The 27,129-nt window shown below is 37.7% G+C and overlaps 9 protein-coding genes across 9 annotated transcripts; 7 read left to right on the top strand and 2 right to left on the bottom strand.

Annotated features, from left to right (window-relative positions):
• Positions 6-869, top strand: LOC104767622 (autophagy-related protein 13b-like). Its single transcript, XM_010491621.1, has 2 exons — positions 6-524; positions 612-869. Exons 1-2 carry the CDS (start codon positions 6-8, stop codon positions 867-869), a joined length of 777 nt encoding a protein of 258 aa, XP_010489923.1.
• LOC104765735 (autophagy-related protein 13b-like) lies at positions 1,261-6,194 on the top strand. The gene is made up of 4 exons (XM_010489494.1): positions 1,261-2,676; positions 2,764-2,945; positions 3,476-3,621; positions 5,768-6,194. Exons 1-4 carry the CDS (start codon positions 1,330-1,332, stop codon positions 5,986-5,988), a joined length of 1,896 nt encoding a protein of 631 aa, XP_010487796.1. The 5' UTR covers positions 1,261-1,329; the 3' UTR covers positions 5,989-6,194.
• Positions 6,310-7,797, top strand: LOC104765733. Its single transcript, XM_010489493.2, has 2 exons — positions 6,310-6,588; positions 7,273-7,797. Exons 1-2 carry the CDS (start codon positions 6,406-6,408, stop codon positions 7,507-7,509), a joined length of 420 nt encoding a protein of 139 aa, XP_010487795.1. The 5' UTR covers positions 6,310-6,405; the 3' UTR covers positions 7,510-7,797.
• On the top strand, positions 8,750-9,911 carry LOC109130807 (probable serine/threonine-protein kinase WNK6). The gene is made up of 4 exons (XM_019240859.1): positions 8,750-8,885; positions 9,003-9,223; positions 9,361-9,464; positions 9,576-9,911. Exons 2-4 carry the CDS (start codon positions 9,031-9,033, stop codon positions 9,909-9,911), a joined length of 633 nt encoding a protein of 210 aa, XP_019096404.1. The 5' UTR covers positions 8,750-8,885; positions 9,003-9,030.
• LOC104767621 (probable serine/threonine-protein kinase WNK6) lies at positions 9,488-11,845 on the top strand. Its single transcript, XM_019241227.1, has 5 exons — positions 9,488-9,811; positions 9,929-10,149; positions 10,287-10,444; positions 10,540-10,960; positions 11,043-11,845. The coding sequence occupies exons 2-5, from the start codon at positions 9,957-9,959 to the stop codon at positions 11,594-11,596; spliced, it is 1,326 nt and encodes a 441-aa protein (XP_019096772.1). The 5' UTR covers positions 9,488-9,811; positions 9,929-9,956; the 3' UTR covers positions 11,597-11,845.
• On the bottom strand, positions 11,823-12,517 carry LOC104765732 (putative 60S ribosomal protein L30-1). The gene is made up of 2 exons (XM_010489492.2): positions 12,322-12,517; positions 11,823-12,227 (listed from the first exon to the last, which is right to left on the bottom strand). The coding sequence occupies exons 1-2, from the start codon at positions 12,446-12,448 to the stop codon at positions 12,016-12,018; spliced, it is 339 nt and encodes a 112-aa protein (XP_010487794.1). The 5' UTR covers positions 12,449-12,517; the 3' UTR covers positions 11,823-12,015.
• LOC104765731 (protein TONSOKU) lies at positions 12,692-21,426 on the top strand. Its single transcript, XM_010489491.2, has 18 exons — positions 12,692-13,112; positions 13,201-14,001; positions 14,528-14,704; positions 15,679-15,770; positions 16,077-16,175; positions 16,295-17,030; positions 17,153-17,282; positions 17,497-17,613; positions 17,835-17,935; positions 18,077-18,197; positions 18,322-18,434; positions 18,515-18,626; positions 18,755-18,859; positions 19,717-19,783; positions 19,872-19,992; positions 20,083-20,256; positions 20,497-20,614; positions 20,709-21,426. The coding sequence occupies exons 1-18, from the start codon at positions 12,846-12,848 to the stop codon at positions 21,242-21,244; spliced, it is 3,987 nt and encodes a 1,328-aa protein (XP_010487793.1). The 5' UTR covers positions 12,692-12,845; the 3' UTR covers positions 21,245-21,426.
• On the top strand, positions 21,421-22,540 carry LOC109130806 (F-box/kelch-repeat protein At3g18720-like). Its single transcript, XM_019240858.1, is given in 4 exon segments — positions 21,421-21,426; positions 21,561-21,706; positions 21,708-22,152; positions 22,154-22,540. Coding segments are annotated over 4 exon segments (984 nt in total).
• On the bottom strand, positions 25,857-26,741 carry LOC109130965 (protein IDA-LIKE 4-like). The gene has a single exon (XM_019241172.1). It carries the CDS (start codon positions 26,471-26,473, stop codon positions 26,195-26,197), a length of 279 nt encoding a protein of 92 aa, XP_019096717.1. The 5' UTR covers positions 26,474-26,741; the 3' UTR covers positions 25,857-26,194.

Below are 27,129 nucleotides of genomic sequence, written 5' to 3'. Positions count from 1 at the left end.
CTCCTATGTCTCCAACGTTTATAACTGATTATGTTGGAAGTCCCCTGGCTGATCCTTTAAAGAGGTTCCCTTCCCTTCCTCTTTCATATGGCTCACCTCCTTTGCTGCCATTTCAAAGGCGCCATAGCTGGAGTTTCGATCGTCACAAGGCGTCTCCACCTTCTGTTTCTTGCTCACCATCGCCTACTCGCTCGGATTCACATGCATTGGTTTCACATCCTTGTTCCCGTAACCTTCCTCCTCACCCTTCTGAGATGCCCACTGGTCGTAGAAAGGAAAGCTACGCAGAAGAGTATTCTCCTTATCAAGACTTCTCCCCTCCTCCTTCTCCTTCAGCACCTATACAGGCCGTCTCAAGAGGCATCACACGTACTGAGAGTGCTCCAGTGAGAATCCCAGCTCCGACTTTCCAGACCAAACAAAACATTGTGGCACCTTCTCCTCATCTAATATTGTCGAGACACACTTCCTTGAAGCCTGTGAGAAACTTTGGTCCTGGTGAATCTGGATCAGCAATAGACAAGGTAAACGTACTCACATGTCTTATCTTTTATCTTTTCTCTGGATCATGTGACTGAACGGGTAAAATCGTAAATTCATTTTTCTTCTAGCTGTTTCTTTATGGAAGAGATGACTTTAGGAAGCATTCTGGAATGAGGCTGTCTTCCAACAGCTCACCGCGGACATCATTTTCCAGGAGTTCCAGTAGATCTTACCAAGACGATTTTGATGATCCTGATTTCCCTTGCCCATTTGATGTTGAGTATGATGATATAACAGATCGTAGTAGCAGGTATTGTCTTAAAAACCTTACAATCTCTCATTGTGTCTTTTCCCCTTTATCTACTGGCCAAGCATACGATATGTAATTCTATGGCTTTTGGTTCCCATTGTTCTTTCTAAGTGCTTCCTTCGAAACCAATTGAGTTTCTACATAAGTGATTTGCTACCCCTGGCCTCTATATGCTAATCAATACGTCTTGAGAAGCTTGTTAATGTGGTTTTTTAGCTTTGAGCTTTAAACAGCCATTGAACGCAAATGATTATCGTAGTGCTTCTGTATCCGTGTAGTTTCCATCCATTTTGGCATATTCGTCTGCTGATCTTTTACAAAGAAGATAAAGAACTGTTCTCTAGAGAAACCACGAAATCTAAACTATACACTATTACTAGTATCATGATTTTTTGTTGGGTTTTGTAAGTGATCAAATAATCAGTTGAATGGTTTGCTCTCCGGGATCCTGATTCAGTACNAAAATTTTGATTTCCCAGGAACAGTTTGCTCAATTGATCGGTTCTCTGATAGAAAAGTGGTAAAAAGAAAGAAAGATGTCATCTTCACACAACAGGAGTAGTAGCAACAACAATTCAGAAGGTGCTAAAGCAGAACAGATCATATTTGAGTTCTTTGCTAAAAGCCTTCACATTATTCTAGAATCAAGGACTCCTTTTATGTCTTCAAGGAATTTTAGTGGTGACCAGATGATGTGTTCCCCTTCCTCATCTTCTTCATCTTCCTCCAGTGTCAGGCCTCGTGACAAATGGTTCAATCTTGCTCTCAGGGAATGTCCTGCAGCGTTAGAGAGTTTCGATATCGGTCGTAGAAGCACTCTTGAGCCTTTGGTTGTTGATGTGGTTCTTGTTGTGAGGCCACTTATTGGTGGTGATCAGATGAACTTGTCTGGTAAAAGGGAGCTTATCAGGAACTTTTCAGGGAAAGAGTATCAGTCGTCTGGTTGGAATTCTGATCAAGATGAATTGGGATTTGAAACTAAGAACGAGCAGATAATTGAGAGATGGGTGGTTCAGTATGATAATAGGAAGATCAGGGAATCTGCTACTACCAGCAGCAGGAGGTCAAGCAGTAATAAGTTGCAAGTGATGTATAAGAAAGCAACTCTGCTGCTTAGATCATTGTTTGTGATGGTTAGGCTTTTACCTGCTTATAAGATTTTCAGGGAACTCAATTCCTCTGGGCAGATCTTCAAGTTCAAGCTTGTTCCTAGGGTCCCTTCTATAGTTGAGCCATTCACTCGCAGAGAAGAAGCAGAAATGCAGAAGTTTTCTTTCACTCCGGTTGAGACCATCTGTGGTAGACTTTGCTTATCGGTCTTATATCGTTCTCTCTCAGATGTCAGTTGCGAACACTCAACTCCTATGTCTCCAACGTTTATAACCGATTATGTTGGAAGTCCCCTGGCTGATCCTTTAAAGAGGTTCCCTTCCCTTCCTCTTTCATATGGCTCACCTCCTTTGCTGCCATTTCAAAGGCGCCATAGCTGGAGTTTCGATCGTCACAAGGCGTCTCCACCTTCTGTTTCTTGCTCACCATCGCCTACTCGCTCGGATTCACATGCATTGGTTTCACATCCTTGTTCCCGTAACCTTCCTCCTCAGCCTTCTGAGATGCCCACTGGTCGTAGAAAAGAAAGCTACGCTGAAGAGTATTCTCCTTATCAAGACTTCTCCCCTCCTCCTTCTCCTTCAGCACCTATACAGGCCGTCTCAAGAGGCATCACACGTACTGAAAGTGCTCCAGTGAGAATCCCAGCTCCGACCTTCCAGACAAAACAAAACATTGTGGCACCTTCTCCTCATCTAAAATTGTCGAGACACACTTCCTTGAAGCCTGTGAGAGACTTTGGTCCTGGTGAATCTGGATCAGCAATAGACAAGGTAAACGTACTCCACATGTCTTATCTTTTATCTTTTCTCTGGATCATGTGACTGAACGAGTAAAATTGTAAATTCATTTTGTTCTAGCTGTATCTTTATGGAAGAGATGACTTTAGGAAGCATTCTGGAATGAGGCTGTCTTCCAACAGCTCACCGCGGATATCATTTTCCAGGAGTTCCAGTAGATCTTACCAAGACGATTTTGATGATCCTGATTTCCCTTGCCCATTTGATGTTGAGTATGATGATATTACAGATCGTAGTAGCAGGTATTGTCTTAAAAACTTTACATCTCTCATTGTGTCTTTTCCCCTTTATCTACTGCCCAAGCATACGATATGTAATTCTATGGCTTTTGGTTCCCATTGTTCTTTCTAAGTGCTTCCTTCGAAACCAATTGAGTTTCTACATAAGTGATTTGCTACCCCTGGCCTCTATATGCTAATCAATACGGCTTGAGAAGCTTGTTTATGTGTTTTTTTTTTTTGCTTTGAGCTTTAAACAGCCATTGAACGCAAATGATTATCGTAGTGCTTCTGTATCCGTGTAGTTTCCATCCATTTTGGCATATTCGTCTGCTGATCTTTTACAAAGAAGATAAAGAACTGTTCTCTAGAGAAACCAAGAAATCTAAACTATACACTATTACTAGTATCATGATTTTTTGTTGGGTTTTGTAAGTGATCAAATAATCAGTTGAATGGTTTGCTCTCCGGGATCCTGATTCAGTACTTAAGACTTTTGTTTTGTAACTGTTTCCAGTAGAAGAAACTGATTTTGCTTTACTGCCTCGTTTCAGACCAGGGTCGTTCGACCACAGAGGAGACATACATGAGCCACTCGAGTCAAGCGGTTCATTCCCAAAGAAGTCCCAAGATGCTGCAGTTGGTGCCCTTGTGAGAATGCTGAAGAAAGCTCCACCTCTGAGACAAGACCTCTCTGAATCTTCCNCCAGATGATGTGTTCCCCTTCCTCATCTTCTTCCTCTTCCTCCAGTGTCAGGCCTCGTGACAAATGGTTCAATCTTGCTCTCAGGGAATGTCCTGCAGCGTTAGAGAGTTTCGATATCGGTCGTAGAAGCACTCTTGAGCCTTTGGTTGTTGATGTGGTTCTTGTTGTGAGGCCACTTATTGGTGGTGATCAGATGAACTTGTCTGGTAAAAGGGAGCTTATCAGGAACTTTTCAGGGAAAGAGTATCAGTCGTCTGGTTGGAATTCTGATCAAGATGAATTGGGATTTGAAACTAAGAACGAGCAGATAATTGAGAGATGGGTGGTTCAGTATGATAATAGGAAGATCAGGGAATCTGCTACTACCAGCAGCAGGAGGTCAAGCAGTAATAAGTTGCAAGTGATGTATAAGAAAGCAACTCTGCTGCTTAGGTCGTTGTTTGTGATGGTTAGGCTTTTACCTGCTTATAAGATTTTCAGGGAACTCAATTCCTCTGGGCAGATCTTCAAGTTCAAGCTTGTTCCTAGGGTCCCTTCTATAGTTGAGCCATTCACTCGCAGAGAAGAAGCAGAAATGCAGAAGTTTTCTTTCACTCCGGTTGAGACCATCTGTGGTAGACTTTGCTTATCGGTCTTATATCGTTCTCTCTCAGATGTCAGTTGCGAACACTCAACTCCTATGTCTCCAACGTTTATAACCGATTATGTTGGAAGTCCCCTGGCTGATCCTTTAAAGAGGTTCCCTTCCCTTCCTCTTTCATATGGCTCACCTCCTTTGCTGCCATTTCAAAGGCGCCATAGCTGGAGTTTCGATCGTCACAAGGCGTCTCCACCTTCTGTTTCTTGCTCACCATCGCCTACTCGCTCGGATTCACATGCATTGGTTTCACATCCTTGTTCCCGTAACCTTCCTCCTCACCCTTCTGAGATGCCCACTGGTCGTAGAAAGGAAAGCTACGCAGAAGAGTATTCTCCTTATCAAGACTTCTCCCCTCCTCCTTCTCCTTCAGCACCTATACAGGCCGTCTCAAGAGGCATCACACGTACTGAGAGTGCTCCAGTGAGAATCCCAGCTCCGACTTTCCAGACCAAACAAAACATTGTGGCACCTTCTCCTCATCTAATATTGTCGAGACACACTTCCTTGAAGCCTGTGAGAAACTTTGGTCCTGGTGAATCTGGATCAGCAATAGACAAGGTAAACGTACTCACATGTCTTATCTTTTATCTTTTCTCTGGATCATGTGACTGAACGGGTAAAATCGTAAATTCATTTTTCTTCTAGCTGTTTCTTTATGGAAGAGATGACTTTAGGAAGCATTCTGGAATGAGGCTGTCTTCCAACAGCTCACCGCGGACATCATTTTCCAGGAGTTCCAGTAGATCTTACCAAGACGATTTTGATGATCCTGATTTCCCTTGCCCATTTGATGTTGAGTATGATGATATAACAGATCGTAGTAGCAGGTATTGTCTTAAAAACCTTACAATCTCTCATTGTGTCTTTTCCCCTTTATCTACTGGCCAAGCATACGATATGTAATTCTATGGCTTTTGGTTCCCATTGTTCTTTCTAAGTGCTTCCTTCGAAACCAATTGAGTTTCTACATAAGTGATTTGCTACCCCTGGCCTCTATATGCTAATCAATACGTCTTGAGAAGCTTGTTAATGTGGTTTTTTAGCTTTGAGCTTTAAACAGCCATTGAACGCAAATGATTATCGTAGTGCTTCTGTATCCGTGTAGTTTCCATCCATTTTGGCATATTCGTCTGCTGATCTTTTACAAAGAAGATAAAGAACTGTTCTCTAGAGAAACCACGAAATCTAAACTATACACTATTACTAGTATCATGATTTTTTGTTGGGTTTTGTAAGTGATCAAATAATCAGTTGAATGGTTTGCTCTCCGGGATCCTGATTCAGTACTTAAGACTTTTGTTTTGTAACTGTTTCCAGTAGAAGAAACTGATTTTGCTTTACTGCCTCGTTTCAGACCAGGGTCGTTCGACCACAGAGGAGACATACATGAGCCACTCGAGTCAAGCGGTTCATTCCCAAAGAAGTCCCAAGATGCTGCAGTTGGTGCCCTTGTGAGAATGCTGAAGAAAGCTCCACCTCTGAGACAAGACCTCTCTGAATCTTCCATACCTGAAATCTGTTGGAACAACAACAAACCAGCACGGGCTCAGGAGATAGCAGTAGCGTCAATCACAGCGTCGGGGATTGCTCTGGCCTCAAAGACAACAGCTGATGCTATGGAAGAGTTGAGGACTTACAAAGAAATGAAGAACCATTTGTTGCTTAGTCAATCCACATCAAACCCTTCCTCGGTTACTGCTACTTCACCCTTTGATGCTTGATGTTTCAAAACCTTAGACCCATTTTGGGGTTCGTTATTGGTTTTGGATTTGGTTTTTCACATAATGTGCGTATATGTAAATAATATTAAGCTCTCTCTACTCTTTGGATGATGTTGTGGTCCATGTAAATAAACTTTTGTACCCAAAGCAGAAAATTCCATGTAAATAAATGGTAAACTATATACTAATGATAATGACTTTAATGATTGTAAACATTAGAAAAGCTTTGTTTGGTTGTTAACTTCTATAAAATTATAAGCTAAATAAAACTAAAAGACGACGTCGTTTTGAGGAAATGTGAACTTTGGTCACTCGACGGCGAACTTGTGAAGAGTAGTAAAACCCTAATAAACGAACGAAACGAGAGAGAGAGTCCAAATCTAATCTCTCTGTCGTAGGAAGAGGAAGATCAAAAAAATGCCGCTCTACGACTGTATGCTTCTGTTCAAACCAATCATCAGGAAGGAAGGACTTATCGAACTCGCTGCGCGCATCGGGAAACACGTTTACAGCAGAAATGGTGTCCTCACCGAGGTCAAATCCTTTGGCAAGGTCGAATTGGGTTACGGTATTAGGAAGCTCGACGGAAGACACTATCAGGTACTCAGTTGCGTTAGGGTTCTTACTCAATTGATGATTTTATTATGAGTCCCTTAGTGTTTGCCTAGATCAAGTGTTTCTCAGGCCGATTAGGATTTAAATTTTTGCCTTTCGACACCTTTATCGGCAAAATGCTCTGTGTTTCGCATCTCTCTGATTGATTCTTATGGTTGTATAGAGTGATACTTGTTTTGCCTTAGATAAGTATTGAATCAAACTTCTTCAGATTTTAGTGAGACACCTATGATTCTCGTTTCTTTCGAGAGCTTGATTGGCTTTGGATCTTCACTGGAATAAAAAAGCTTGATTAGCTTTGAATTTTGTGATTTCCACAGTAACTTAGTACAAGAAATCGCAACTTCCGCTTCAAACTGCTTCTGTTCATAGACAATTTAGTTATTTGTAGAAAAATATATTTGAGCTACGAAGGAGGATATATAGGATGTAACCTGGATACATTAGTTTCATAGGATTACCATATGTTTTGAGCGTGTCAATCTCCTAATGTCTCTTTGATAGAATCTGCAGATAGTGAAAAAATTGAACATGCTACTTTGTTAGCTTCTCTCTCTCTCTCTCTCTCACTAATCTGTAGAGTTACTGGTTTGCTTTGTATCATTGTCTGCCGTGGAGCTTTAAGGTGTGTGTATATGACATAATGATATATGGGGTGAAATACTGCAGGGACAATTGATGCAGATAACAATGATGGCAACTCCAAACATGAACAAGGAGCTTCACTACCTCAACAAGGAAGACAAACTGCTGCGCTGGCTCCTAGTTAAACACCGAGACATCACGATCGGACAATCAGATAAGGAAGTTAATCTGACTGATCCTAGCAGACTTACTAATGGGAGCTTCTACGATGAATCCTCAACAGACGAAGATGACGACAATATCTTAGGGTTATCTCGATGAGGAGAACATTCATTTTCTATGAATTGTTGTCTGAGAAACCAGATCTTCATGCGAGTCTACTTCAATGGTTATTTGACTTTTGGTTTACAAGGAGTATGGTAATGCGTTTTTGCGCAGGCAATGAAATAAAAATTTGACTTATGTAATAGTTTTAGGTAAATTTGAACTAAAAATTTCATTTTCATGTGTGTTTCTTGTTAAAAGATTGGCTATTTTCCTAGTGGGATATTCCAACGTCAGCAATTGCGTTGAGAAACGCAAAAAAAATAAATGCCACGTGTATTGACATGTCATGTTTCGCGTTTCTCTGTTTTTAGAAAAGGACTTGAAACAAATTTAATTTTGGGAAAAAAATAATAACTTTTTTTTTTAAATAGAGGGTGGTGGTGGGTGGTGCTTCGTAAATAAGCTTAGAACAAACACTTGTTGTATTTTCCCGTGTCGCTGCATCTTCCTTCCATCAATCGATTTCTCTCAATTAGGGTTCTAATTTTTTTACTCTCATTGTTGTTCGTTCATCCTTGTCCGTTTCGTCTCAATTACAGAACCAAAGCTCTGTTTCTCCAGGTAGAATCAATACGTCAGAATCATATATATAAAATATTTTATGCGATTTCATTACGCTTTATTTTTTGGGGCGAGAAAAATAATATTTTCATGGTTGTGTTTTTTCTATGTTCTTCATATGAATGTATGCATTAACGTGAATCGGGTCTCTCTTTTTGAATATGCTCATGTGGTTGTTGTTTTTGTATTACTCTTCTTCATGGTACTAGTTTATTCTTGTGTGGAATATAATTATTTTGAGAGAATTCAACCTGGGAAGAAGAGTATATTGCCTTATTGGATTGTGTTTTATGCAAATGATGTCACGATCCTAAATTTTGACAAGCTTCACTTGAATATGATTGTGTTTTGTCTTCTTTTTTTTTTTTTTTTTTTTTTTTTTTTTTTTTTTTTTTTTNTTATTTCTGTGTTCTGTATAGTTTCTTGGTTTATACCTTAACTTAAGGACATCAGTTATAAGGCATTCGATGAAGTAGATGGNTGATCTGAGCTGATGAATTAAAAAAGGTTGAGAAGTTTCACAAGAAAGTTTCCAGCTGAAATTGGATTTAAGGTTGTATTAGCGTGTGGATATCTTTTTTCTGTCATTGAATATTCTCATATTGCACTCGAAAAGAATCCATGGATTTTTTTTAAAGATTCTGTTTTTTTTTTTTTTTTGGGGGTNTGGAGAGGCTGTATTCTGAAGTGCGTCTTTTGAAATCATTGAAGCACAGTAACATTATTAGGTTCTATAACTCATGGATAGATGATAAGAACAAGACAGTTAACATAATAACTGAGCTATTCACTTCAGGGAGCCTCCGACAGTATGTATCTCCTTTCCTCTTTACCACACAACTCTTGTCTTCTGTGCTTGTTTCCCTTTCTTTCTTGTTTATTGTGGTGATCACTGCTGTGGATTTTTAAGCAATCTTTTATTTCAGCTACCGTAAGAAACACAGGAAGGTGAACATGAAGGCTGTGAAGAATTGGGCGAGGCAGATTTTGATGGGTTTGAGATATCTTCACGGTCAAGAGCCACCAATTATACATCGGGATCTCAAATGCGATAACATTTTTATCAATGGAAACCATGGAGAAGTGAAAATAGGAGATCTTGGTCTAGCTACTGTCATGGAGCAAGCTAATGCCAAAAGTGTCATTGGTATTGTTTTTATTTCCTGCTTCTTGATGTTGCTTACCTGTTCACATTTTCTGCAGTTATGACTATGTTCTTTGTCTGTTACATTTTAATTCGTCCTTCTTTTGGGTCAAACTGAAGTGTTACTATGTTACCAACAGGAACACCAGAGTTTATGGCACCCGAGCTTTATGATGAGAACTACAACGAACTGGCTGATATTTATTCATTTGGGATGTGTATGTTGNCTTCGATTTGTTTCAATGTTTGCTTCTTAGGAATATACTCATATCATGTCAGTGAAGTTGCTTTTAGGAGAGAAAGAATATTTATTTCTGTGTTCTGTATAGTTTCTTGGTTTATACCTTAACTTAAGGACATCAGTTATAAGGCATTCGATGAAGTAGATGGGATTGAAGTCGCGTGGAACCAAGTACGAATAGATGATGTTTTGCAGTCTCCGAATTGCCTGGAGAGGCTGTATTCTGAAGTGCGTCTTTTGAAATCATTGAAGCACAGTAACATTATTAGGTTCTATAACTCATGGATAGATGATAAGAACAAGACAGTTAACATAATAACTGAGCTATTCACTTCAGGGAGCCTCCGACAGTATGTATCTCCTTTCCTCTTTACCACACAACTCTTGTCTTCTGTGCTTGTTTCCCTTTCTTTCTTGTTTATTGTGGTGATCACTGCTGTGGATTTTTAAGCAATCTTTTATTTCAGCTACCGTAAGAAACACAGGAAGGTGAACATGAAGGCTGTGAAGAATTGGGCGAGGCAGATTTTGATGGGTTTGAGATATCTTCACGGTCAAGAGCCACCAATTATACATCGGGATCTCAAATGCGATAACATTTTTATCAATGGAAACCATGGAGAAGTGAAAATAGGAGATCTTGGTCTAGCTACTGTCATGGAGCAAGCTAATGCCAAAAGTGTCATTGGTATTGTTTTTATTTCCTGCTTCTTGATGTTGCTTACCTGTTCACATTTTCTGCAGTTATGACTATGTTCTTTGTCTGTTACATTTTAATTCGTCCTTCTTTTGGGTCAAACTGAAGTGTTACTATGTTACCAACAGGAACACCAGAGTTTATGGCACCCGAGCTTTATGATGAGAACTACAACGAACTGGCTGATATTTATTCATTTGGGATGTGTATGTTGGAGATGGTGACATTTGAATACCCATACTGTGAATGCAAAAACTCTGCTCAGATATACAAGAAAGTTTCATCGGTGAGTTAGCAACAAAGTGTATATTCCACATAATTCCTGTCGTGAGCTTATTGACAAGATTGTTTTAACCAAACGTGGTTCTTGGTGATTTCAAGGGAATAAAACCTGCTTCACTCTCTAGGGTTCAAGACCCAGAAGTAAAGCAGTTTATTGAGAAATGCTTGCTTCCTGCAACGGAGAGGTTATCAGCAAAAGAGCTTCTGCTGGACCCTTTTCTTCATGTCAATGGTTTAACAATGCACAACCCTTTGCCACTTCCAGACATTGTAATGCCCAAAGATGGTGCGTTTGGAGATCGTTGCCTTATGTCTGAAGGTCCCCCTACAGCACGGCGTAGTAAACCCATGTCTATAGATCTCGATGAAGACAACCTGCCTATTGTTACTTTTTGCGACACCTCAGGATCCAGGTGTATTGAGGTTAGACGAGCAAAGAGAGGGAACTTCTTTGTCCTCAAGGGTGAAGAAAACGATGAACAGTCTGTGTCGCTAATTCTTAGAATAGTAGATGAGAATGGTGAGCGGTTTGGTTCAGCTTCAGTAACATATCTATCACTTTTGCGTTCTGAGACTTAAATATAACTTGTTTTGTGTTGTAGGACGTGTGAGGAACATTCATTTCCTGTTCTATCAAGAAGGTGACACTGCTTCTAAGGTGTCGAGCGAAATGGTTGAGCAACTCGAGTTGAATGACCAGAACGTCACGTTTATAGCCGAACTGATTGATATATTACTTGTCAACATGATACCGACCTGGAAAACTGATGTCACAGTCGATCATCTCATCCACTCGCAACTAAATTATAACTCAAGAAGTCAGCAGCACGAAGCCAAGACCGCCCAGAGACAAGAGGAGACTACTTTTCATGATGCCAGTGAGTCGATTAGTCACTCGTTGAACTCGGATTTCCCACGATCAGAAGATGACGATAAGCAGCAATGTGTCGATTCTACCAATGGAGAAAACGGGAGCTCCAAACAAGAAGCGGAAGAGGCAACCGAACCAGTAAGTTTGGAGGAAGAAGAAAGGTTAAGACAGGAACTGGAGGAGATAGAAGCTAAGTATCAGGAAGAGATGAAAGAGGTAACAAAGAAAAGAGAAGAAGCTATAATAGAGACGAAGAAGAAGTTGTCTGTGATGAAGTTGAAGTAAAGCCAAAAAGCACAAGAATTCATGACTTCCTTGTTTTTCTAATCTCTTCGCTCCCTGAAAGTGTAGAAAGTTTCCTACAGGATGAAGCGTTTCTTTTTGGTAATTGATTTTTAGTTTGGTCGGTCGTTTGATCATATGATGTTAGAAAATGTCGATATTACTGTCAAGTTCATTTGAAAGTAAACAAATGTGTAGTATGAACATTTATGTAGTTATTTACCAAGCGTTGGAACAAGACCAAATTAAGCATTTCACATGTAACAAATCCACAAACAGAGACGAAATGTAATTAATTTGACCATTGAAGAGTTTTAGAAACCAAAGAAACCTAACATTGAGTCTTTGAAGAAGAACACATTGCATAAGAAAGGATAGGTAGAACAACATGGCAACATCATAAGAAATCGTCAAAATGTGAATCACTGATCGCTAGGGAGTGCCTTGATGATGTCAGAATCACCAGGATCGACGATGCTGAGGCAAGAGACTCGGAAGTATTTACCACAAGAAGTTCCCAACTCAACGTTGTTGCCATTGTAGTGATGGACACCAACTTTGGCAAGCATGGCGTAGTACTCAATCTCTGATCTCCTCAACGGTGGGCAATTGTTAGATATCAATATCAGCTTACCTAAACAACAAATAGTTCAAACAATTACTACTCAACCTAACTACGGAGATTTGATATAATCTCACAAAATCTAAAGGGTTTTTGAATTTGTTACCTTTGGAGCTGCGAAGGGATTTGAGAACAGATTTGTACCCAAGAGTGTACTTTCCACTTTTCATCACAAGAGCCAATCGGCTGTTGATTCCCTCATGGGACTTCTTCGTCTTCTTTGCCACAACCATTTTCACGCCGCCGGAATCTTCAAGAAGGGGTTCTTCGAGTTCAACAAGCAGAAAGCTTTGGGGCGGCGTAAAATGAGAAGTTATATAACAGAGAGACTTCGAAACCCTAAGGGTTCTTTCTTTCTTTTTCCTACAAGTCTGGATTTAAAGCCCAAGGCCCAATCTAAACTCCGACCTCAAGCCCTAAAAAAACTCATCAGCGTTTAGGGTAATAATTATCTGAGATTACCAAATTTACCCTTGACTTTTTTGGCGGCATTTCTAAGGATTTTTCATGGCACAAAAAAAATTAGCGAAAATTGGAGAAAATCAAAATCATTGAAACTTCGAGAAATCTGAAAATTTGGAAGGAAGATAAACCCTTTCGTTGGAGAAACTATAGAGAACTCAACAATCGATGGGTCGAATGGATTTAGCAGCGGCGAAGAGAGCGTACCGGAAAGCGAAGGAAGTGGGTAACCGGAGCGAAGAAGCGAAATGGGCGAACAATGTCGGCGATATCCTCAAGAATCAAGGAGAGTACGTCGAAGCTCGCAAATGGTTTCGGATCGATTACGATATCTCCGTCAAGTACTTACCTGGGAAGGATCTGTTACCTACTTGCCAGTGTCTCGGCGAGATCTATCTCCGCCTCGATGATTTCGAAGAAGCCTTGATTTATCAGGTAAGCCTCTTTTTGATTCATTTGATTAATTTTGGTTTCAATTGGAATCGAGGAATTAAAAATGCTGCAAAATTTGGGATAATTACAGAAGAAGCATTTACAGCTTGCGAAAGAAGCTGATGACACTGTGGAGAAGCAACGAGCTTGTACTCAACTTGGTCGTACCTATTACGAAATACTTTTGAGGTCTGAGGATGATTGTGATGCTATTCAGAGTGCTAAGAAGTACTTTAAGAAAGCCATGGAGCTTGCTCAGGTTCTCAAGGAGAAACCACCCCCTGGTCATTCTAGTGGGTTTCTTGAGGAGTATATTAATGCACATAACAACATTGGTATGCTTGACCTTGAGCTTGATAATCCTGAGGCAGCCCGTAGTATTCTCAAGAAAGGGCTGCAGATTTGCGATGAGGAGGAGGTGAGGGAGTATGATGCTGCGCGTAGTAGGCTTCACCATAACCTTGGAAACGTTTTTATGGAGCTGAGAAGTTGGGATGAAGCAAAGAAACATATTGAGATGGATATCAATATCTGCCATAAGATAAATCATCCCCAAGGAGAAGCCAAGGGGTATATCAATCTCGCTGAATTACACAACAGGACCCATAAGTACGACAATGCACTTTTGTGTTATGGTAAAGCTTCTACTCTAGCGAAATCTATGCAAGACGAGAGTGCGTTGGTTGAACAGATTGAGCAAAATATCAAGATTGTCAAGAGATCCATTAAAGTTATGGAAGAATTGAGAGACGAAGAGCTTATGCTTAAGAAGTTGTCTGCAGAAATGACTGACGCTAAAGGCACTTCGGAGGAACGAAAGTCTATGCTTCAAGTGCATGCTTGTCTTGAACGTCTTATTGAGAAGTCTAGCATTGTATTTGCATGGCTGAAGGTTAGTTTTATTTCTCTTGCATTCCTTGCTTTTCAATCCCATCTTTCCATACCATGTTTACATTGTTTGGAAAGTTTGCTGTTGTTGGAGTTGTTCATCTTAATGATGAGTAAGTACTGTGAGGTTTTCCAGACTTTAGAAGGGTATGGAGTAGGATAGATATGCTATTCTCTTAAACAAAGTCAAGTTTTGTGAAGTTCGGCTATTGACACTGTCTTTTCAGACCAGTCATGAAGACTATATTATCCCAGGATTACTAAAGTTTTGTTCTCTCAAAAAATATATCTTTTAAATGGTGAATCATATTTTAGTTCTAAACTTGCTAAAATAAAGTTATTATGTTTGGCCAAATTGGCAAAATTATGTTTATTCTGTATCATACGGATATTGAGCAATGTATGATCCAAGTCTCTGCGCCACAGTTCTAATGACAGATGATATAGTTCTGAAAGTTTTAGTAGGAAACTACTACTTAATCTCTCTGCATGCAACTAATAGGTCGCTACTTATTCTTTGAATGTCTTAGCATCTTGAATTTTCAAAAAGGAAGAAGAAAATATCAGACGAACTCTGTGACAAGGAAAAGCTGAGTGATGCCTTCTTGGTTGTTGGAGAGTCTTACCATAAGCTCAGAAATTTCAGAAAGTCCCTGAAGTGGTTTAATAGAGGTTATGAGGGATACGAAGCAATCGGTAATCTGGAGGTAAGATTTGTTTGCTTGCACGATTAATTGTAAATTGTTATATTTCACTATTTTTATCATAATTTGTTCACAGCACCATAAATAATTGATGAGGCCTCTACTAGATATATTTGGTGTGAAAGGGGAACACTAATTGTTCCTATTTTGGGATTTGTCAATATTATAGCTTTTCTTCGTTCTCACTTATGGTGGTCTCTTGTAGGGTCAAGCACTAGCGAAAATCAATATAGGTAATGGTTTGGACAGTATTGGCGAATGGACAGGAGCACTCCAAGCATTCGAAGAGGCGTACAGGTAGATCCAGTTATTAGTAATCTATATACGAGAGTCCCTTATCAAACTTTGCATTTTAAACTGCTGAGTAATTATGTTTGTGATTCAAGTAGTAAAACCCCTACTTATGAATCTTCCTTAAGAAAATGACAATTCCATTTAACATATGAATCAAGATTTTATCATTGTTAAAATTTGAAGGAACGCTAAAAGCTGAGAAAATGTAAATGTGAATGCTCATATAGACGTGAATGCACACATATCTCATGCTAATGCTAAGTACTTAACTAATGGTCTCTTTGGATATATTCTCATGTGATCCTGCAGAATTGCTTCAAAAGCTAATCTTCCTTCAGTTCAGCTTTCTGCACTGGAACTAATGCATTATAGCCATATGATGAGATTTGGGAATGCTCAAAAAGCCAGGTAACCTTTACTATGGACTATGTAGCCACTGGGTAGAATATATATATAGAAACTAAATATGGTGTAAGGTTTGCAGTTTCATATATTTCATTTGTCTCATAGATTATTCTACTGTTTAGGGATTTGAAGGACAANAATTGTTCACAGCACCATAAATTATTGATGAGACCTCTACTGGATATATTTGGTGTGAAAGGGGAACACTAATTGTCCTATTTTGGGATTTGTCAATATTATAGCTTTTCTTCGTTCTCACTTGTGGTGGTCTCTTGTAGGGTCAAGCACTAGCGAAAATCAATATAGGTAATGGTTTGGACTGTATTGGCGAATGGACAGGAGCACTCCAAGCATTCGAAGAGGCGTACAGGTAGATCCAGTTATTAGTAATCTATATACGAGAGTCCCTTATCAAACTTTGCATTTTAAACTGCTGAGTAATTATGTTTGTGATTCAAGTAGTAAAACCCCTACTTATGAATCTTCCTTAAGAAAATGACAATTCCATTTAACATATGAATCAAGATTTTATCATTGTTAAAATTTGAAGGAACGCTAAAAGCTGAGAAAATGTAAATGTGAATGCTCATATAGACGTGAATGCACACATATCTCATGCTAATGCTAAGTACTTAACTAATGGTCTCTTTGGATATATTCTCATGTGATCCTGCAGAATTGCTTCAAAAGCTAATCTTCCTTCAGTTCAGCTTTCTGCACTGGAACTAATGCATTATAGCCATATGATGAGATTTGGGAATGCTCAAAAAGCCAGGTAACCTTTACTATGGACTATGTAGCCACTGGGTAGAATATATATATAGAAACTAAATATGGTGTAAGGTTTGCAGTTTCATATATTTCATTTGTCTCATAGATTATTCTACTGTTTAGGGATTTGAAGGACAAAATACAAGATCTGAAGGAGTCAGAGCATGCTGAGAGAGCCGAATGTGGTACACAAGAAGAATGCTCTGAAACCGACTCAGAAGGGCATGGGAACATATCAAATGATAGGCCAAATGCATGTAGCTCACCAGAACCCCAAACATCAAATTCACTTAGATTAGAACCGTTAGCAGATTTAGATGAAGCGAATGATGACGTGCCACTAATTTCATTTCTCCAGCCTGGAAAACGTCTGTTCACAAGGAAACAAGTTTCAAGAAAGCAAGATGTTGACACTGATCAGACTAAGAAAGATTGCTCTGCAGTTGCAGACTCTCAGCAAACAGTTGTTGGTCGCAAGCGTATTCGTGTAATCCTCTCTGATGATGAAAGTGAAACCGAATATGAGTTGGGATGCCCTAAAGACAATTTTCACAAAGTTCCAAGGCAGAATGAGGAGGTTTCTGAGGAAAGTATGTATTTTGATGGTGCTGTTAATTATACAAATAATCCTTCCATCCAAGGTAATATAGAAGAAGGTTCTTGCTCGTATACACCTCTCCATCCCAACAAGGTGGCTCCAAATGTCAGAAATTGTAGATCTTTGAGCAATAATATAGCTGTTGAAACTACTGGTTGTAGTAAAAGAGGATCTCAATCTGATGTTGGTGACTCCAACGGCTCGCATTGCAAAACTGGAACTTCTCTCGTGAACTTCCACGCTTACTCAAAAACTGAGGATGTGAGCAACTGTGATCTGGTTTTGAGTTATCATTGATTATTCTTGATTGGATAGGATTTCATTTATTTATTCTACTTCGTCCATTCTTCTTCATGATATCTATATTTTTTTACTTGTTGCAGCAAAAAATAAGAGTTGAAATTGAAAATGAACACATTGCTTTAGACTCCTGTTCTCGCAATGATGAGTCTGTGAAGGTGGAACTAACTTGCTTATACTATTTACAACTTCCTGACGATGAGAAATCAAAAGGTATGTGCACTTTTTTGTTTCCTCAGCAAAAGTTTAGCTTGAATGCATGATCTCAGATCCTCTGTTAGGATCAATCTCTATAACTCTTATCTCATGATTAATAAAAGTTTTTTTGCATTTTAGTATCACTCCCCTTGTTCCCTAGCACATTTTTAAGTAAATTTTTGGGCTGTAAAAGTTGTTTGAATCTTTGAACATCTAATTTGCGATTTAGGTCTGTTGCCGATCATTCATCATTTGGAATACGGTGGAAGAGTTCTGAAACCAATGGATTTACATGCGGTTCTCAGAGGTGCTTCTGGAAATGTTGTTATTGAAGCTTCCGTTAATGGTAAGTATCTTCTTGGTACAAATGGGATCTACTCATGATATTTGAATGTATGATTGTCAAGCTGATCCTGCTATAAAACAAATTTCATCACAAATTTGTTCTCTCACTTTTTGCATGATTGTGGCTGAACGGCTGTATTGGTTTTAAAGATTATGATCATTGATTATCCCCTCTTATTTATTCAATAAGGCTGAATCAGCTATGTAATTAACTTGTTTCAGGTTGGGTTCACAAGCGCCTGATGAAACTATACATGGACTGTTGCCATAAGTTTTCCGAGAAACCCAGTATAAAATTGCTTAAGAAATTATATATTTCGGAGGTGAGAATAATTTCCCAAATTTGCCGGTTAATGGACAAAATAGTTTTTCTCTTTGTTTGCTGCTCAACCTACTTAAAGCAAGCTATTTACAAACTCTTTACTTTATTTGGGGTATAATTTAAAATGGTTATTTCGTATCAGGTAGAGGATGATATCAATGTGTCAGAATGTGAACTGCAAGACATATCAGCTGCTCCGTTATTGTGTGCTCTCCATGTCCACAATACAGTTGCTATGTTGGATCTCTCTCACAATATGCTAGGTGAAAGTTTCCTTTGACGTCTTACTTAGTTTAATGAGCTGGTTTAAGTGAGTTAGTTGGTTATATCATTAAGAACTATTAGGAAATTTGAAAGCTTTTTTTATTTCGTCTTATTGGTTGTTAGGGAATGGTACAATGGAGAAACTGAAACAACTTTTTGCCTCGTCAAGCCAGATGTACGGCGCTTTAACTTTGGATTTGCACTGCAATCGATTCGGTCCAACTGCTTTGTTTCAGGTACACTACTAGACTCAAAGCTAGAAAGTTTCACATATTCATGGGTTTTTCGTATTGTTTAATATACTCCTCTCTACCAGATCTGTGAATGCCCTGTGCTGTTCACTCGGCTTGAAGTCCTCAATTTGTCCAGGAATCGACTTACAGATGCATGTGGATCATACCTGTCAACTATTTTGAAAAATTGCCGGGGTATAGTTTCTTTTATTATTTTGCTAATTGCTCTGATGGTATAAAACCAGTCTAGTGTTAGATTAACACTATTAACTCTTATCTTCCATTCACTGGCTTACCGTAATGTGTCCCCTTTTGCTTTTTAGCACTTTACAGCTTGAATGTAGAACATTGTTCACTTACATCAAGAACAATCCAAAAGGTTGCTGATGCTTTGGATTCAGAGTCAGGACTTTCGCAACTCTGTATAGGTAAACTCTATAATTTGTTGTGTACATTCAATCTTTTTTTCTCTCTTTTGAGGTCGCTTAAGTTGATGTGTCCATATATGGCAGGTTATAATAATCCTGTTTCAGGGAGTACTATTCAANTCCTTTGACGTCTTACTTAGTTTAATGAGCTGGTTTAAGTGAGTTAGTTGGTTATATCATTAAGAACTATTAGGAAATTTGAAAGCTTTTTTTATTTCGTCTTATTGGTTGTTAGGGAATGGTACAATGGAGAAACTGAAACAACTTTTTGCCTCGTCAAGCCAGATGTACGGCGCTTTAACTTTGGATTTGCACTGCAATCGATTCGGTCCAACTGCTTTGTTTCAGGTACACTACTAGACTCAAAGCTAGAAAGTTTCACATATTCATGGGTTTTTCGTATTGTTTAATATACTCCTCTCTACCAGATCTGTGAATGCCCTGTGCTGTTCACTCGGCTTGAAGTCCTCAATTTGTCCAGGAATCGACTTACAGATGCATGTGGATCATACCTGTCAACTATTTTGAAAAATTGCCGGGGTATAGTTTCTTTTATTATTTTGCTAATTGCTCTGATGGTATAAAACCAGTCTAGTGTTAGATTAACAGTATTAACTCTTATCTTCCATTCACTGGCTTACCGTAATGTGTCCCCTTTTGCTTTTTAGCACTTTACAGCTTGAATGTGGAACATTGTTCACTTACATCAAGAACAATCCAAAAGGTTGCTGATGCTTTGGATTCAGAGTCAGGACTTTCGCAACTCTGTATAGGTAAACTCTATAATTTGTTGTGTACATTCAATCTTTTTTTCTCTCTTTTGAGGTCGCTTAAGTTGATGTGTCCATATATGGCAGGTTATAATAATCCTGTTTCAGGGAGTACTATTCAAAACCTCTTGGCTAAATTGGCTTCTCTAAGCAGGTTAATAAAAACATAAAGCTGTTTTTTTGTGTTATCTTTTCCACTAACGTAAATCGATCTAACACCATCATATGTTAAACCACTTCAGCTTTGCAGAACTGAGCATGAATGGCATAAAGCTTAGTAGCCAAGTTGTTGATAGCCTTTCTGCATTTGTCAAGACTCCATCTTTGTCAAAACTTTTGGTTGGCAGCAGTGGAATAAAAACGGTGATGATATGCTAAACACTCAAATTGAATTCTTATATTATGATATCTGCATCCTTTTTCATCTGACGATGCTATACAAATTTATTCTAGGACGGAGCTATAAAAGTCACTAAATCTCTATGTTATCAGATGGAAGAAACTGTGAAACTCGATCTTTCATGTTGTGGACTAGCATCTCCTTTCTTTCTTAACCTCGCCCAAAATATTACTCTAATATCTTGCATTCTTGAACTCAATGTTGGAGGAAATTCAATCACCGAAGAGGTATGTTTTTGATGACCTCAGCATCTTAAAGCTCTTTTCTTTTCAAGTAGTTCCATCTAACTAAAACTCTGTTGAGGATGGAGATAGATCATGCTAAAGAATTTTGCAATCAGTAGAACTCGTGATTCTGTAATCATTTTAAGCTCTGAAACGATATTCCCATTATTGTAATATTCCATTTGGCTGTAAATCACCTTTATCCAAATTCCTGTCTTCTCAATGTATACAATATTGAAACAGGGAATCAATGCACTGGGGATGCTGCTTATGAATCCTTGTTCAAACATAAAAGTTCTGACTCTAAACAAGTGTCATCTAAAGCTCTCAGGAGTTCTATGCATAATCCAAGCACTTTCAGGTCTGAACTAAAATATTCCATAAAATCTCTTGCTGTAATTGCTAATAAACCAAAATTCTTCCCAATTTTGAACCATCAACTACACGTTCTGCAGGTAATAAGAATCTTGAAGAGCTTAATCTTTCCGAGAATGCTAAGATAGATGAGACTTTCTTTGTGCAACCTGTGAAGGAAAGCTTAAAACTAGGGCAGCATTTACAAGGAACATCTGAATCTGTCACTTCCATGGACAAACCTCAGACAGTTGAGACCAGACACCATTGCCAGGACCCGGGCAAAGAACAAGATGTATGTGAAACCAATATGGAGTGTGATGATCTCGAAGTTGCAGACAGCGAAGATGAGCAACCAGAGGAACAAACAGCAACCTCCAGCAGTCTAAGTTTACCACGCAGGAACCATATCATCAGCGAACTTTCAACCGCTCTTGCAATGGCTAACCAGTTGCAGATTCTGGACCTAAGCAACAATGGGTTCTCAGTTGAAGCCGTGGAAACATTATACATGTCATGGTCATCATCAAGCTCGCGAACTGACGTCTCCCGAAAGCATGTGAAAGACGAGATTGTCCATTTTTATGTCGAAGGAAAGATCTGTTGTGGAGTCGAATCATGCTGCAGAAAGGACTGAAGATCTTCCTTGCCTGAAAATGTATTTGCCAAAATAAATGAGTAATTTAGAGCGTTTCATTATCTTGTACATATTGATATTACAGATTTGGGAGATAGGCTCTCTTGTGATGTGTAAATGCTTAAGTTTAAGAGTGTATTATTTTATCTGCTACTGCTAATATAATTAGTGATGTTATGAATGTTTGGAACTTTAGAGAAATATTTATAAATTTACAAATTACAAGGCTAAGTATTGCTTTTGTTTACATTTACATGGGCAATTTAAGAAAACCTAATTATTATTTTTTGTGCAATGAAAACCTAATTATCTAAAGATTCCGATGGATGTGCTGCAAGAGATACTGTCTCGCCTCGGAGGATTAAAAGCCAACATACATGTTTCTCTTGTCTGCAAGACATGGCTTGAAGCAGCTGTTTCCATCAGGAAGTTGCAGAGTCGTCCTTGGCTGTTTTACCCACAGAGGATCAGAAGATGGAGACTACCTTCTTTTTGACCCATCACGGTCTCTTACATATCAGCTCAAGTTTCCAGAGTTAAAGAACCAAGCATTCACTTGTTCTAGGGATGGTTGGTTGGTTGCTTGTGAAAAAAGATACCTCCGATTCCTTAACCCGTTCACCGGGGAGCGCATCTACTTGCCTAAGAAGCCAGGACATTTCCTAAGCTATGGCTTAACTTTCTCAGCCGCTCCCACATCAAATAATTGTTGCGTTGTCTCCTTAGTCTTTCAAACTTCGGATGTTTTCTTTGTGGTTGAAACTTGGCGGCCTGGTGATTCTGGATGGGCCACTGTTCAGTTTCTGAATCAGTCTTATGGTTCCGGAACTGTAAAATGCCTCTTCTCCAATGGTATGTTCTATTGCCTCAGTCTCAGCGGCATTCTCGGTGTTTTCGACCCGTTTGCAAGTTGCAACAACCTGGAAAGTTCTTCCAGTGGAGCCCTGTCCCGTCTTTAGTCGTCGTTGCGCTATATCCGTGAGGCCAGACTGGCCAGTGTTCATGACAGAGCATGAAGGAGACATCTTTGTTGTGACTACTTGCTGTAAAAACGACAGCAAGCTGTTGGTGTTTAAACTGAACCTTGAACTCAATCTATGGGAAGAGATGAGAGGAGGACTTGGTGGATTGACATTATTTTCATGTTACGGTGCCACTTTTACAAGAGCTGGTCTCTCAGCGGAGGAGAGGAACAGAGTATATACATCTCGTATTGGTGATTATGGGAATGTGAGATGTTTCTCTGTTAGAATCTTCATAAACACATCTCTATTATGTCTTTGTACATGTTTCTAAGACAACAACATTGGTGAGTCTATTATTTGCTTGATACTATGAACACTGAAGAGTGTACAGAGTTTGTGAGCTCAAATCGACGCAACCAATCTTTTTGTTGCAGGGATTTGTCAAACAACAGATCAAAAGGAAATGAACTCGATTGCTTCACCCTGTTTACAGAGTTTAACTGATTTGTAAGTCATGCCAAATCGGCCGTACATTTCAACTTTTACTCATTAATTGGTCTGGATTTCTACTAAATTACAAATGTATATAGATCTCTTAGGAATGAATCTTTCATAACCAAAATGAAGAATTATCGATTCTAAATCACTTTTACATACAACTTGATAATTTTTGTTGTAGTTAAATATCAATTATATGTTAAAAGATTTGGTGGATACGAGGCACTTACAGGAGTGATCATCTTTAATTATATCTATGTTGTAAATTTAAAATTGTGTTATTTGATTAAATAAGGTAAAGTTTTTAAAAAACCAGTGGTTATTATTTCTCTTGGAAAAGTGATATATAATGATGTGAATAATTGAGAAGGGTACACATACGTGTATTTGTAATTTTAGAATCGATTGCGGAATTATCGGATAATAATATGATTTTTGCTCTAGTAAAACGTGTAATAATACCGTTATCCTCATCATATTCTACAAATCATGCGGTGTTGGCCATTTTCTCTTCCAATTAAAAGAGTCATCATTTTTCATAATTGTTCGAGATATAATTNTGGAGCCCTGTCCCGTCTTTAGTCGTCGTTGCGCTATATCCGTGAGGCCAGACTGGCCAGTGTTCATGACAGAGCATGAAGGAGACATCTTTGTTGTGACTACTTGCTGTAAAAACGACAGCAAGCTGTTGGTGTTTAAACTGAACCTTGAACTCAATCTATGGGAAGAGATGAGAGGAGGACTTGGTGGATTGACATTATTTTCATGTTACGGTGCCACTTTTACAAGAGCTGGTCTCTCAGCGGAGGAGAGGAACAGAGTATATACATCTCGTATTGGTGATTATGGGAATGTGAGATGTTTCTCTGTTAGAATCTTCATAAACACATCTCTATTATGTCTTTGTACATGTTTCTAAGACAACAACATTGGTGAGTCTATTATTTGCTTGATACTATGAACACTGAAGAGTGTACAGAGTTTGTGAGCTCAAATCGACGCAACCAATCTTTTTGTTGCAGGGATTTGTCAAACAACAGATCAAAAGGAAATGAACTCGATTGCTTCACCCTGTTTACAGAGTTTAACTGATTTGTAAGTCATGCCAAATCGGCCGTACATTTCAACTTTTACTCATTAATTGGTCTGGATTTCTACTAAATTACAAATGTATATAGATCTCTTAGGAATGAATCTTTCATAACCAAAATGAAGAATTATCGATTCTAAATCACTTTTACATACAACTTGATAATTTTTGTTGTAGTTAAATATCAATTATATGTTAAAAGATTTGGTGGATACGAGGCACTTACAGGAGTGATCATCTTTAATTATATCTATGTTGTAAATTTAAAATTGTGTTATTTGATTAAATAAGGTAAAGTTTTTAAAAAACCAGTGGTTATTATTTCTCTTGGAAAAGTGATATATAATGATGTGAATAATTGAGAAGGGTACACATACGTGTATTTGTAATTTTAGAATCGATTGCGGAATTATCGGATAATAATATGATTTTTGCTCTAGTAAAACGTGTAATAATACCGTTATCCTCATCATATTCTACAAATCATGCGGTGTTGGCCATTTTCTCTTCCAATTAAAAGAGTCATCATTTTTCATAATTGTTCGAGATATAATTAGATGGTGATATTTGTAAACGTAATTTTGATGAAAGATAACAAGATAAATAATAAAACCAATTTTATGCAAAAAAAAAAAAAATCGTAATCTCGGTTAAAACTTTAATTATAGAGTTTTGGTGTACCTTTTCATTGTAGAGAGGGAAAAAGTAGGCTTTTAATTTCACATTTTTAGAGAATTTTCTTTAAATACTACTAAAAAGTTTTTTTTTCCAAAAATACCACATTTTTTTTTTCCAAAAATACCATAAAAGATTTTTTTTTCCAAAATTACTACAAACACAAAAAAAATAATTTTAAGAATGTAGAATTTTTTTTTTAGGTTTGGGTTGACACATTTAGTTTTAGGGTATAGTTTTTAGGAATAGGGTTTAGTATTTAGAATTTAGGAATTAATTTTTAGTATTAGAACTTTAGTTCAATTAGGTGGTATTTTTGGAAAAATATATATTTTAGTGATATTTTTAGAAAAAAACTAAATTATGATATATTTAGAACAAAAACCTATTTTAGTGATATTTATGATAATTGTCCACATTTGTACACATAATAAGAACCTTCGACGAAAAATTAAGCCTAACTCTTTTGTTAAAAACGGCACATCTTTCGGCTCCGTATCTTTTGTTGTATATGATCTTTATGACTCTATGATCTTTATCTTAATCATGTTCTCCATTAAACCATAAAAAAACCTTAAAGTGAAAAATGTATTTTATACCATATATACATCTAATATTTTTACGAAATTAACTCCAACTTTAGTTGGTAAAAAGACTCAAATGTAGTTTTTTTCTTTTCTTAAGAGTTTGTGTTTTGTCCTGTATAATTACATTGTTATGAATTTTGATGTATCGTTAGTCTAGCTGAGAAAATAAAAATTGTCACAAAAAGGAATATATATACATATATATATAGATATCACTGTAGAAAATTGAAAACGAGTGTCAAATCAATCCCCGGGCGTGGCGGGATGGGTTATTGGACACTCTGTACATGACGAAGGCTATTATTATTTTTACGATTTTTACGTTAATAACCCAACCTTGCGTGATTTTTTGGACTATCTTTTTCACTCTTTCTATCTTTGTTTATTATTCAATATTATATTTGACAATATAAATAATAGCTTCATGCACTGCCTATATATATTTCACTATCCTTTGATAGTGTAATGTAGTATATAGTATTATTATTCTTTATATAAAGTTGTGGGACAAAACAAAAAAAATACTAGTAGTCTAACAATTTTTAGAGACATATTTTTCTTCTTTTCATGTCTCATTGGCTGAACAAGTAAAAGATGACCCATGGTGTTCTCTAGACGGTAATGAAGTTGTTGGTCTTTCTTTTTGGACTTTATAAAAGACGATGATTTTCCATTTTTTACCAATTAAACTTTATAAAATGAGTCTTATCAACAGCTTTGATATAATTAGAAATCAATAAAATGATTAATTAAATGAAGTGGGAAAAAAAACAGATAACAAATTAGTTAGGCAGTGATGAAGTAACGAGATTGTTGCATCTAATATCCCGTCTCGTAAACTTGATCATTTACATATACAAAACAACAACAGCAAAAAATAGGAAGAGTGAGAATAATTAACAAAGCACAAACCTAATCACAATATCTCTCACCTCTACTCCAAAATAGATTACATGCAAACCAAAAGATCGAGGAACAATTAAAGGGGTCAAACATCTGAAACCCTAATTAATTTCATGTTGAAGCAAACATCAGAGACCGATGAATGGTCTTGTACTCTTTTTTGTGTATGGGTGCATGGATTACATATATTGTAGATATATAGTAGCAGGTATATATGAGAAAGATCGAGTGATCATGGAGACAACCATGCTTGAATACCAATGTCGTTGTGCTTTCGTGAAGGAGCAGAAGCTGGAACAGGGAAGTGTCTTGGAAAGAATCCTAAGAAATGGCCTCTCCTCATCGTGTTGTTGTGGTGATCATAATTAGGGTTTCGGTAGAAAACGCTTGATGACGAGAATCTCGAGGCGTCGCAGTTGTGAACGAAGAAGAAGCAGAGTATCAGAAGAAGAAGAGATTGTGGGTTTATTGATAATCTTCTTCTCCAATATTGTGGACGCGTAGGAAACATTTCTTGGTTACAAATCTGAATTCCAGAGAAGGAGATCAATAGAGATGTTTTTTGTTTGGTTTCAGTTTTGGGGAAGTGGGTTTTCGTTTTTGTTTTTGTTTTTGGAGTGTTGTTGAGGATTTTGGATGGAGTAAAAGATGGTAAGTAGTGATGAGATCAGCAAGCAGGTTGAGACTTGAGAGAGAAAGAGACTAAAAGAGAGAGATGAGCTTTTGAAAGCAACCCCTTTTGAATAAGTCTAACTTTGGCTGGAACAATTATAATGGCCAATAAAAGTAAATAAAGGTAAGGCAGAACTGAACATTTCATTTATTTGCTAACCATAAAGAGAGAGCAAATAACTAAAAGTTTCTTCTTTTGCGTGGAAATTATATCTTTTCTTTTTTCCGAAATTTTTGAAGATATATGTTATATGGATTTGGAATTTATTCTTTTTTATACATGCAGTGTCAGGTAGACCGGGGGACATGAAAAAAAAAAAAAACAGATTATAATTATAATCTAGCTACTTTATATATTAAAACATTAAGGGAGAATAGTTCTAGCTACTTTATCATTTCTTTACATTGCAATATGATATATAAAAAAAACTATTATGATTAACAAGTTTTTGAAAAGTAAATGTCCACAATCTCTTTTATTAGGTCTGATGTTAA

The sequence above is a fragment of the Camelina sativa genome, chromosome 19 (genome assembly GCF_000633955.1).
Source record: "Camelina sativa cultivar DH55 chromosome 19, Cs, whole genome shotgun sequence".
Lineage (NCBI taxonomy): Eukaryota > Viridiplantae > Streptophyta > Magnoliopsida > Brassicales > Brassicaceae > Camelina > Camelina sativa.
Note: the sequence above shows the minus strand (reverse complement) of the source record. Positions and strands in the feature narration are given on the sequence as shown.